At 37.2% G+C, this 13,339-nt stretch overlaps 1 protein-coding gene across 3 annotated transcripts in view; it reads right to left on the bottom strand.

Moving 5' to 3' along the window:
- Positions 1-13,339, bottom strand: part of LOC121378275 (rap1 GTPase-GDP dissociation stimulator 1-like) — a 115,819-nt gene that overhangs the window by 6,539 nt on the left and 95,941 nt on the right. For all 3 annotated transcript variants that reach the window (XR_005958697.1, XR_005958698.1, XM_041506360.1), the window contains exons 7-14: positions 9,633-9,758; positions 8,139-8,282; positions 5,757-5,888; positions 5,184-5,327; positions 3,878-4,003; positions 3,413-3,502; positions 2,284-2,460; positions 1,298-1,426 (exon numbers count right to left, since the gene is read on the bottom strand). Coding sequence is in view for 1 of the 3 variants with exons in the window: in XM_041506360.1 (XP_041362294.1) it covers positions 1,298-1,426; positions 2,284-2,460; positions 3,413-3,502; positions 3,878-4,003; positions 5,184-5,327; positions 5,757-5,888; positions 8,139-8,282; positions 9,633-9,758 (1,068 nt within the window). In the remaining 2 variants the exon portion in view is untranslated. The remainder of the gene's footprint in view (positions 1-1,297; positions 1,427-2,283; positions 2,461-3,412; positions 3,503-3,877; positions 4,004-5,183; positions 5,328-5,756; positions 5,889-8,138; positions 8,283-9,632; positions 9,759-13,339) is intronic.

The raw sequence follows: 13,339 nt of genomic DNA, 5'->3' as shown, positions 1-13,339 counted from the left end.
TAAAGCGACAGTGGCGAATACATCTACACGAACACGGCTACACACGGAAACCTACTCTGCATGTCAGATAGCATCCCCGTGCAGGCAAGCAAACTACAGGGCATGGCTTGTTGACTAGGACACGCTGAAAGTAGTCAGTTGGGACAGCTCAGCAGTTACTGTACACCGGACAAACATAGCGAAATATTGCACACAACCTCACGGTTAATCCTAGCTTCACTCTTCATCAGTCATAGCACTCAAATAATGGTTATTCTAGTACTACATGTATACAGTCTATAATTAATCATATTTTTTTTGGTTTTAAAGACAGTACAACACTGAATTATTAATTTAGTTAAAAAACGAATGAATGAATGAATGTTTAACGACATCCCAGCATGAAAAAAATACATCAGCTATTGGGTGTCAACCTATGGTAAATGCAACAATAATGTGATGAGAAACATCAATATAAACATTCAAAAGTTAAATAAAAACACAGTGTAAAGAACTGTATGAAAAATACAAATATCACAGATAGGAAATATTAAAATTTAAAATATAAGTCAGTATCACGTAAAAATTGTAGTAAAAGTCCTGGATGGAATCGAAATGATTCCATCACATTTCGTTGTCCAAATATATATTTTCTAGTGTCTTTCAGATGAGCACACTCCACCATCAGAGTACACTGACAGTGCACACAATGCGGATGGAGTATCTTTGTTTAGGATAAATGAATGGGTCAAGTAAGTACGACTGATGCGAGCATGACAAGTTAAAAAAAGATATAGTCTATGATTAACATTACAGTGATGACACCTGTGATTAACATGGGAATTTTGAAGACACCTATGATTAACATGGAAATATGATGACACCTATGATTAACATGGGAATATGATGACACCTATGATTAACATGGAAATATGATGACACCTATGATTAACATGGGAATATGATGACACCTATGATTAACATGTGAATATGACACCTATGATTAATATGTGAATTTGATGACACCTATGATTAACATGTGAATATGATGATGCCTATGATTAACATGGGAATATAACACCTATGATTAACATGGGAATGTGCTGACACCTATGAATAACATGGGAATATGATGACACCTATTATTAACGTGGGAATATGCTGACACCTATGATTAACACTGGAATATGACACCTATGATTAACATGGGAATATGACACTCCTAATTCATATGAAAATATGATGACACTTATAATTAAAATAGAAATATGATGACACCTATGATTAACATGTATTTGACTCAGGTGGCTGTCCTTACCAGCAGTACAGATGGCCTTGGTCAGAGTGAGGGTGTTACAGGTGATTTCAGACACTGTGTTTTTATCCTTTAGGATGGTGGTTAGCATGGTAGACAGGTCGGCCTCCTTCAGAGCTACTGCAGCATCGGCTGTGAACAGAAAGAAACAAAGTAAGAAAGAAGTGCTTTATTTAATGATGCACTCAACACATATTAATTCTGGTTATTTGGCATTGGACATATGGTTAACATCTACAAAGAATATTAGAGAGGAAGCCTGCTCCTGCTATTCCATGGGCTACGCTTTTCAATTAATTAGCAGCAAGGTACAGGATAGTACATATCATGACCTTTCTTAAACCAGTCATGGAGCACTGGGTGGAACGAAAAATAGTCTAATGGGTCCACTGACGGGATTGATCTTAGTCCAAACATGCATCAAGCGTAAGCTTTACCACTGGGAGAAAAAGGGGAAGCCAGTACTGAGAAGTGAACCCAGTACCTACCAGACTTAAGTCTGATGGTTTAATCACTACACCTTCAAGGCCAGTATTCCTGTTTTATTTGTTTTCCAAAAGCAGCAAGGGAACTTTTATATGCAGTTTCCAACCAACAGAACAAAACACACCATGGTCTTTGATATACCAGTGAAAACACACCATGGTCTTTGATATACCAGTGAAAACACACCATGGTCTTTGATATACCAGTGAAAACACACCATGGTCTTTGATATACCAGTGAAAACACACCATGGTCTTTGATATACCAGTGAAAACACACCATGGTCTTTGATATACCAGTGAAAACACACCAACTGGGACAGCAAAAAACCCCAATTAGTCCACCGAGGGGTATTGATCCTATGATCCAAGCATCTCAGGCGAATCCTCTACAAGCCAGGCTAGATCCTGCCCCAAGATTGTAGAAGACGGAATATGCAATAAAGGTCATTCTAACTCTTAACAGGTCAACTTTATCATTTTAAAATCTTAGTAAATTCTTACCAAGAACCGAGGAGCAAATCATTGTTAGAGCAAACAGTGCTTCATTTTGCATGACAATGTGCTCAGATGTTGCCATGGCTACCAAAAACTGAAGGCCGTCCGCACGTATGATGTTTTTCATGACGTCTGCAGACTTGCTATTCCTAACAAGCCAGGCCAAGAGACGATTCGCTTCACCTGTGAAAATATTAATATATATTTTTAATTATAAATATTCATAGCTGACAGCTTCACCTGTGAATATATTTGACATATATATATTTTATAATCAGTAATATTCATAGCAGTACATAATAAACATCATAGGCATGTTCAGGAGGGTGAGTGATCGTGGTCTATCACTCGACTGGTTTTTGAACCTAACCTGAAATGAATGTGATATGATAGCAGAAGGTGGTACCAGTTGAATGGTTCTCAAGCGATCAACCTCCTGACCAAGCCACAGACACTGGATTAAACAAACAGTACGTAAATATATACTAGTAAATTCAGATATTTATTTTCCTTGATAAAATTATATGTACAAATGTTATAGTTTTAGGGGATAACCATATGGAGTTTTTAGATTTGTGAGTGTTATTGTCTATTTGATCCTGCAAATGTCACTTTTGACCAAAGGTGTTAACTGTATATTTGGCATTTCTTGAAAAAAATACCTGGCTACAATCTAATTGTAGACCCTTGAATCGTCAACTTTGCCTGTTCCAATTACTAATGACGTCATTTTCTAATGATGTCATTAGCTTTCCGGGTGTTATTGTCTATTTAGTCCCGGAAAAAGAATGTAATTACCAGGTAACCAATCACAATACTGAACACACTCGCCATCAATTTACAATTGCTGTTTGTGCCACAAAAAACCTGATATTAAGAAAACATACAAATTTACAATCTGAGTAATACAATTTGTATAAACTACAGGCAAATTTACCATCTAGGAACCGTGTATAAACTACAGGCAAATTTACCATCTAGGAACTGTGTATAAACTACAGGCAAATTTACCATCTAGGAACTGTGTATAAATGCTAAAAAAATCTCAAATGTAATCCAATCCAAATTAAAATAAAATTTTGCCTGACCAGAAAAATGTATACAAATTAAATTAAAATATTTCAGGAATTCTAACCTTTGACCCCTGCGTGTTCTTCAACACCACACCATTCTACCAAGCGAGATATAAATTCCTTATTACAGCCAAGAGTCTTCGAGGCTTCCTCTGAAATACAAGCAGAAGTCTGCATGAACTCTGTCCATTATAACAACAGACAAAAATATTAAAATCAATTTTTCCTCAATTCCTAAAACATGTTTTGCTGTACTGATCCTCTCTGATTCACTGGAACACTCAAATGTTTAAAATTATTACAGACACATGTAGTAGTTTAGTCTTTAGGTAATAATAAAATAAATAAAGTCTGTAAAGAGAAAATATTAAAATATACAGAGAGAAAAAGTGATTCGGAAAGTTAATAATGTCTACTAACAGATAAAACGAGTAAATCTGTTAATAAACAAGAATTAAGTCTATTAATAGGAACATTTACTCGGGCAATTAACTATACTCATTTTAAAAAATATGTTGAGAAAGTACCTTGGCCATCGATAAGCATCCTGAGAACCCCGAGCAGTTTGAACGCGACGGCCAGGATCTCGGTGTTGGAGAGATTCAACACGATGTCCATCACTCCCGCACGCAGGAGGCGGGGCTTGTTGGGAACTGTACACAAAAACACACATTGATCATTATAGGATATTAATGAGAAACACAAGCAGTTTGAACGCGATGGCCAGGATCTCGGTGTTGAAGAGATTCAACACGATGTCCATCACTCCCACGCGCAGGAGGCAGGGCTTGTTGGGAACTGTACACAAAAACACACATTAATCATTATAGGATATTAAATGAGAAACACGAGCAGTTTGAACGCGACGGCCAGGATCTCGGTGTTGGAGAGATTCAACACGATGTCCATCACTCCTGCACGCAGGAGGCGGGGCTTGTTGGGAACTGTACACAAAAACACACATTAATCATTATAGGATATTAAATGAGAAACACGAGCAGTTTGAATGCGACGGCCAGGATCTTGGTGTTGGAGAGATTCAACACGATGTCCATCACTCCCGCACGCAGGAGGCGGGGCTTGTTGGGAACTGTACACAAAAACACACATTAATCATTATAGGATATTAAATGAGAAACACGAGCAGTTTGAATGCGACGGCCAGGATCTCGGTGTTGGAGAGATTCAACACGATGTTCATCACTCCTGCACGCAGGAGGCGGGGCTTGTTGGGAACTGTACACAAAAACACACATTAATCATTATAGGATATTAAATGAGAAACACGAGCAGTTTGAATGCGACGGCCAGGATCTCGGTGTTGGAGAGGTTTAAAAATAAAATCACACAACAGATGTCAAGACTCCGACTTGTTTATTGTCATAGCTCACTTGGTATCTAGTCCATCCATGTTTTGACTTTGGCACCAGACTGTACATTGGTCATTTACAGTGACCAATCAAATATTGTTAATTTTCGGCCACATTAATTTCAGTAATATCAGAAAATAATAATTATTACTTTCATTTTAATACAGCAACACATTATCAGCTACTTAATAATATCACATTTTTAATGAAACATACAATGATTTTTTTTGTTTAAATTATTACCAGAAGTAGTAGTATTTGATATCAAAATATTACAATTAGAATCGACTATATAATTCTGAATGAACACGGAACATGGCTAAATGTTATTAAATGTACTGATAAATGTTCACTTCGATCATTTTAAAAATAAAAATGTCTCCCCTTTCTTCTGGGACAGGAGATTAGGCCCTGATTGACTGTCCATTTTCAAGCTGACCCTGTATAAGTACAACAATCTCACCAGGAATTGCCAGGTTTCTGAGAGCGCTCAGTACGGCGTGTTGCAGAGTGATGTTTGGTTCCTCCGTGTCAGAGTTGTTCCCCTTGATGATGTTGAGCAGTTTGTCCGTGATCCCGTCTTCCACTAGATGATGACAATGTTCATCTGTGGACAAACAATTACAATCAAAGGTGAACGTTATAATAAACTTATGAACTATTTACATCTATTTTACTGTATATGTTGTATTCCCAACACAAGTAAAAAAGTTATATTGCTTCTGTTGCTTTCATATACGCGCTGCTAAGGGTTTTAGAAAATACGTATGCTAAACATTCTAAACTTTATCTCAAAACAAGGATGCCTTATGAGTGATGTCATTTTAATGTGTTAGTATGTACAAATTTCGTCACTATTCAAGAGAAAATCCTCCAGACTATATCACTATCAAAGAGAGTTAACTCTTGGTCCTTTTTCCTTTTCATCAAAAAACTATTTTTATGCAGGATTTTCAATATTCTTAATAAAATTGAAATGTATGCTTAAATATTTAAGTGCAGACTACACTATGTAAGATGTTTTGTAAAGGCTAACCACTTCTTGCAAAGTTTCCTATGGCCAGTGCACCTGCTATTTTAAGATTGTCACAGTCAGAATCTAGCCACTTGACAGACTCTATAAAGACTGAGCCATCACCGCCCGCAAATAGGGTTTCCATACTGTTATCTGTAAAAGAAATAAGATACAAATAAGTTATATAATTGATGCATAACATAAACTCTTAAACAATAATATAGCATCAAGTCACATTAATATACTCCCTATTTATTTATTTTTATAACTTTGTCATATAGTCATATATTTTACTGAAACTGATATTTCATGTTTATAGAAGCAACAAAATGTCTACAAAGACTAAGTCACTGTGCAACTTAAAATATTCTGCTACAAATTCTGGGAATTAGTTCAGCATTACATTGTGATTCACCATGCAAGTTTTAGCGATTGCTGTACAATTCTAAATGCTTAATTGTAGATGCTGATCAATTTTTTAATTGATTTAGATTAGCAGTGTTAATAATGAAAATTAAGAAAAAAGTTCTGTAAAAATTAAGGATAAATTTTCTCTGACTTGACCATTACTACCCAAAATGAGTCAGTCAAGTGCAGCAGTATGAGAAAATAACACGATCATGACAATTATTTCCATATAAAAATTTCTCTCCGACTCTTTCGGATGAAGTTAAATTCTGATATAGTACAGTGAAACCTCTTAAAACCGGACCCTCTTTAAACCGGACGTTTTTCACGGTCCCTTTTTAAATATCAGTATAAAAAAAGAACCTCTCTAGACCGCATATCCCTTAAAACCTGACATTTTACTTGGTCCCGAGGGTGTCCGGTTTAGGGGGGATTTCACTGTAGTAAGTATTCAATGTTATGTTGTTAACTCCCAGTTCTGCTTGTGACTGTGTTGAGAAGCTGTTAAAGGATAAAGTTAAATTCTCATATAGTTTTATTTATTCCGAGTTCTGCTTGTGACTGTGTTGAGAAGCTGTTAAAGGATAAAGTTAAATTCTCATATAGTTTTATTTATTCCGAGTTCTGCTTGTGACTGTGTTGAGAAGCTGTTAAAGGATAAAGTTAAATTCTCATATAGTTTTATTTATTCCGAGTTCTGCTTGTGACTGTGTTGAGAAGCTGTTAAAGGATAAAGTTAAATTCTCATATACTTTTATTTATTCCGAGTTCTGCTTGTGACTGTGTTGAGAAGCTGTTAAAGGATAAAGTTAAATTCTCATATAGTTTTATTTATTCTGTGTTATGTTTGTGACTGTGTTGAGAAGCTGTTAAAGGATAAAGTTAAATTCTCATATACTTTTATTTATTCCGAGTTCTGCTTGTGACTGTGTTGAGAAGCTGTTAAAGGATAAAGTTAAATTCTCATATACTTTTATTTATTCCGAGTTCTGCTTGTGACTGTGTTGAGAAGCTGTTAAAGGATAAAGTTAAATTCTCATATAGTTTTATTTATTCTGTGTTATGTTTGTGACTAAATTGAGGAGTTGTTAAAGGATAAAGTTAAATTCTCATAAAGTTTTATTTATTCTGTGTTATGTTTGTGACTGTATTGAGGAGCTGTTAAAGGATAAAGTTAAATTCTCATAAAGTTTTATTTATTCTGTGTTATGTTTGTGACGGAGTTGAGGAGCTGTTAAAGGATAAAGTTAAATTCTCATAAAGTTTTATTTATTCTGTGTTATGTTTGTGACGGAGTTGAGGAGCTGTTAAAGGATAAAGTGAAATTTTCATATAGTTTTATTTTCTCGTGTTATGTTTGTGACTGTGCTGAGAAGCTGTTAAAGGATAAAGTTAAATTCTCATATACTTTTATTTATTCCGTGTTCTGCTTGTGACTGTGTTGAGAAGCTGTTAAAGGATAAAGTTAAATTCTCATATAGTTTTATTTATTCTGTGTTATGTTTGTGACTGTGTTGAGAAGCTGTTAAAGATAAAGTTAAATTCTCATATACTTTTATTTATTCCGAGTTCTGCTTGTGACTGTGTTGAGAAGCTGTTAAAGGATAAAGTTAAATTCTCCATACTTTTACACAGTTCTGCTGACTCTGAGAAGCTGTTAAAGGATAAAGTTAAACCATATGTTTTATTTATTCTGTGTGTTCGTGACTAAATTGAGGATAAAGGATAAAGTTAAATTCTCATAAAGGATCAGTTTGTGACTGTTGGGCTGTTAAAGGATAAAGTTAAATTCTCATAAAGTTTTATTTATTCTGTGTTATGTTTGTGACGGAGTTGAGGAGCTGTTAAAGGATAAAGTGAAATTTTCATATAGTTTTATTTTCTCGTGTTATGTTTGTGACTGTGCTGAGAAGCTGTTAAAGGATAAAGTTAAATTCTCATAAAGTTTTATTTATTCTGTGTTATGTTTGTGACTGTGTTGAGGAGCAGCCTCACCTCCGACGAGAAGTGACACGAGCAGGTCGGACGCCATCTTGACACACTGCTGACTCTCCGCGGCCGACCTGCCCGTGTTCGTCTGGATCAGGCGGATCAGGTAGTTGGGCAAACTCGTGTTGGCCAGCTTCTCCTTCATCTTGTCTGCAATCAACAACACACACACACACCATTACTGGTCAACAATAAACACACAATCACTGGCCATTAACCAGCATTCACTATTACTGGTCAACAACCAACACATACCATTACTGGACAACAACCAACACATACCATTACTGGTCCACAACCAACACATACCATTACTGGTCAACAACCAACACATACCATTACTGGTCAACAACCAACACATACCATTACTGGTCCACAACCAACACATACCATTACTGGTCCACAACCAACACATACCATTACTGGTCCACAACCAACACATACCATTACTGGTCAACAACCAACACACACCATTACTGGTCCACAATCAACACACACCATTACTGGTAAACAACCAACACATACCATTACTGGTCAACAACCAACACATACCATTACTGGTCCACAATCAACACACACCATTACTGGTAAACAACCAACACACACCATTACTGGTCAACAACCAACACACACATTACTGGTAAACAACCAACACATACCATTACTGGTAAACAACCAACACATACCGTTACTGGTCCACAATCAACACACACCATTACTGGTAAACAATCAACACACACCATTACTGGTAAACAACCAACACATACCATTACTGGTCCACAATCAACACACACCATTACTGGTAAACAACCAACATACCATTACTGGTCCACAATCAACACACACCATTACTGGTAAACAACCAACACATACCATTACTGGTCCACAACCAACACACACCATTACTGGTAAACAACCAACACATACCGTTACTGGTCCACAATCAACACACACCATTACTGGTAAACAACCAACACATACCATTACTGGTCCACAATCAACACACACCATTACTGGTAAACAACCAACACATACCATTACTGGTCCACAACCAACACACACCATTACTGGTCCACAATCAACACACACCATTACTGGTAAACAACCAACACATACCATTACTGGTCCACAATCAACACATACCATTACTGGTCAACAACCGACACACATAATTACTGGTCAACAACCAACACACACCATTACTGGTAAACAATAAACACATATAATCACTGGTCAACAACCAGCATGCATAATCAAACAGATGGCAATAGTCTAGTCTGTGTAGACAGTGATAATCTATGTAAATGGTGATAGTATGTGTACACAGTGATAGTTTATGTAGACAGTGAGTCTGTGTAGGTATTGGCAGTCTGTGTTGAGACGGATAATAAATGTATATGGAGATAGCCTGTGTAGACAACGACAGTCTGTATTGACAATAATATTCTGTGTAGTAAGTCTATTGATGAAGACAAAGTACTGTAGACATTGATGGCATACCGCTGTCACTGAGACTAATCAGCACATCGAGAATGGCTTCGTCATTTTCAGACATCTCGTCTCTTGACAGGAGGCTCACCAGGGAGAGGGGGATATCCGAGTCACTGATCTTCTCTTTACCAACATCTGAAAACAGACGCAACATTAGGTTATATACCTATTGCGAGAGAGGGAGGGATATCCATGTTGCTGATTTTCTCTTTACCAACATCTAAAAAAATGACACAACACTAGGTTATATATCTATAAATATAGAGACAGGGGTATCCAAGTCACTGATGTTCTCTTTACCAACATCTGAAAATAAGAAACCACATGGTTACAAATCTATATTCAATAGATTTATAGAGCGAGAGGGTGCGCTGGGTACTCAAACTGCCGAGTTTCTCTTCATCCACATCTGAAAACAGACAAACGTCTAGGTTATAAATCTATATTCTAGAGATTTATATGCACGGCCGGTATTCTCACTTCTTGTAGCAACTTAATATAGATCAGTTTAGGAAACGGTTCTTCATTAAAAAATATTGAACATTTGTGTGGTCAACCAATAATGACTTTTATGCAAGTTGTCATCAAGAGAGGGTACTCCCTAAACTAGTAGTCATGTGGCCCTCTCAGTATTGCTGTATTTTTGACAGAATGTATTCAGACTTACAAATTGTTTTAAATTGCATACTAAAATTGGAAATACAATTTTTATGTGGAACTAGGGCAGTTAAAGCTTCCCATTATATCTGAAACCAGCTGCTTAACCCTCTAGTTTTTCTCAATTACTTACAGTACATGTATTAATACCATAGCGTGTATGCTGATTAAAACGCTGCATGTAACAGTTTTAGCCATATGTTACCATTATCATTTATGGGATTTGATTTGATTGTATTCACCCACTGGGAAGCCTGTAGTGAATCATATATTACAAAAATATTGTATTTAATAAAAAAAAAAAAAAAAAATGCTTTGAATTTCATTACCAGTACCATTTTTATTACAAGATGGGATTTTTATTTTAAAGTTTTATTACAAAAAATATTATACTTAATTTAAAAAATTGAATTTGATTACCAGTACCATTTTTATTTTTATTGGAATTTTTATTTTAAAGTTTTCTTTTTTATCTGTGGAGGTAAATATTCACGCTCCAGAAGCATAACAATGTCCGTTAATATTTGAAAGTCATAATGTAACAGGACTAGACGTAGTATGAGTCATGCTGTGTGCGAGTTAACAAGAAAGGAAACTTGTCATTATACCGATTCCCAACAGAACGCAACTTAATGGAAGACCAGAATAACTGTGAGGGTATGTATTAAATGCAATTATAACTGTCTGACGTTCAAATCGACACACTACACAACACACAGAGCTGTATACAAGGAAACACCGCCGGAACCCTGCCAGTAAGTAGTTAGCCAACGAGAATGTGAGGGTATGTAATAAATGCAATTATAACTGTCTGACGTTCAAATCGACACACTACACAACACACAGAGCTGTATACGAGGAAACACCGCCGGAACTCTGCCAGTAAGTAGTTAGCCAACGAGAATGTGAGGGTATGTAATAAATGCAATTATAACTGTCTGACGTTCAAATCGACACACTACACAACACACAGAGCTGTATACGAGGAAACACCGCCGGAACTCTGTCAGTAAGTAGTTAGCCAACGAAAATGTGAGGGTATGTAATAAATGCAATTATAACTGTCTGACGTTCAAATCGACACACTACACAACACACAGAGCTGTATACGAGGAAACACCGCCGGAACTCTGCCAGTAAGTAGTTAGCCAACGAGAATGTGAGGGTATGTAATAAATGCAATTATAACTGTCTGACGTTCAAATCGACACACTACACAACACACAGAGCTGTATACGAGGAAACACCGCCGGAACCCTGCCAGTAAGTAGTTAGCCAACGAGAATGTGAGGGTATGTAATAAATGCAATTATAACTGTCTGACGTTCAAATCCACACACTACACAACACACAGAGCTGTATACGAGGAAACACCGCCGGAACTCTGTCAGTAAGTAGTTAGCCAACGAGAATGTGAGGGTATGTAATAAATGCAATTATAACTGTCTGACGTTCAAATCCACACACTACACAACACACAGAGCTGTATACGAGGAAACACCGCTGGAACCCTGCCAGTAAGTAGTTAGCCAACGAGAATGTGATATTCCCGTACCTGCACCATGTAATTATTCCAGTATGTCACACTGAGTGATATACTATGAGGAAAAAATTCCAAACTGAACACACACAAGATACTCAACATTACTCACAGTGATGTCTTCCTGATACCACTGAAAAAAGTTAAAGTTTGTTTTGTTTAACGACACCACTAAAGCACACTGATTTATTAATCATCGACTCTTGCAAGTCAAACATTTTGGTAATTTTTAAATAGTCTTACAAAGGAAAATCCTTGACATTTTTCAATTAGTAGCAAGGGATCTTTTATATGCATCATCCCACAGACAGGATAACACATACCATGGCCATTGTTATACTAATCGTGGTGCAAAGTTTAGAATGAAAAATAGCCCAACTGGGCCCACTGACAAGGATCGATCCCAAACCGACCGCACATCAGGCGGTTACCAGTAAAAGGAATGCTTTACAACACCCATGCAAATTGTTTATCAATTCAACAGAGGTTATATTTTGGGTTTGGCCTAGAAATTTATGAATGGTGGAAATTACTGTAGGTGATGGTTAGAACTGTAAAGTGCCGGTCAGGTCCAACCAACACCAATCAGTATGAGCCGAACCCTGGTAATTAGTATCAGTACAGAAATTAACGTATCTAAATCAGACACCCCTTAAAAGCGGACGTTTTACTTGGTTCCCTGGGTGTCTGGTTTACAGAGGTTTCACTGTATTTTAACATACTGGTCATGTCAGGTCATAGGGTTTTACGTGAACATTCAGAACAAGCTGTTGTAGTGCATGCCTGTCGTGGGCGCAGGAGCCGGCTTTGGCCGGCTCCTCCGTCCATGACAAGAAAGGTGGGGGGAGGAAGAGGAAGGACCACCTGCATGGGCAGGTGCAAAGGAGCACCAGCAGCCCGATCGAATCGGTAGCAGGCGGGTGGGGTGGTGGTGGTGCTATGGAATTTTGAATGGGGCAGTTAATGCCAAAGAGAAAAGGGTGCGCAATTTTGATTGAGGAAATTTGGCGCAATTTTGAACGGTCGGTCGAAAGGTAAATGTCCGAGCTAATATAGTTTTTGATATTAGTGAATCGAGAGTAGCTCGTTAATTATAGACCTCTATGATGCTGTGGTGTCTCCCTAGGTTGCCCATAGGGCCCTTATAAAGGGCCTGACTGCTTCTGGTCGTGACATGACAACCAACATACTGGATGAACTGTGGTCATTTAACATACTAGATCATATCCTATTCTGTTAAGTGCTGCCTGATGGGTACACTTTTTTTACACTCTGTAACATGTCATAATTCCCGTATCTTTGACAGCAACAAGCTGAGGTAATGTTAAACAAAATTTCTTCTTCTTCTTCATTCTTTTCTGCTGAACATCATAACTGTGAACATGGGCTGGACTAGGTGTCAGATCTGTCAATCTCATTACAAACTCTGTGAAGAAACAAAATCCTCCCACACCAGGTTAAATGTGATCACCAACACCACTGATGACATGTTCACACCTGACACCTCTTTATCATTCAT

This window comes from Gigantopelta aegis, chromosome 8 (assembly GCF_016097555.1).
Source record: "Gigantopelta aegis isolate Gae_Host chromosome 8, Gae_host_genome, whole genome shotgun sequence".
NCBI lineage: Eukaryota > Metazoa > Mollusca > Gastropoda > Neomphalida > Peltospiridae > Gigantopelta > Gigantopelta aegis.
This window is presented reverse-complemented; position numbering and strand designations above follow the sequence as displayed.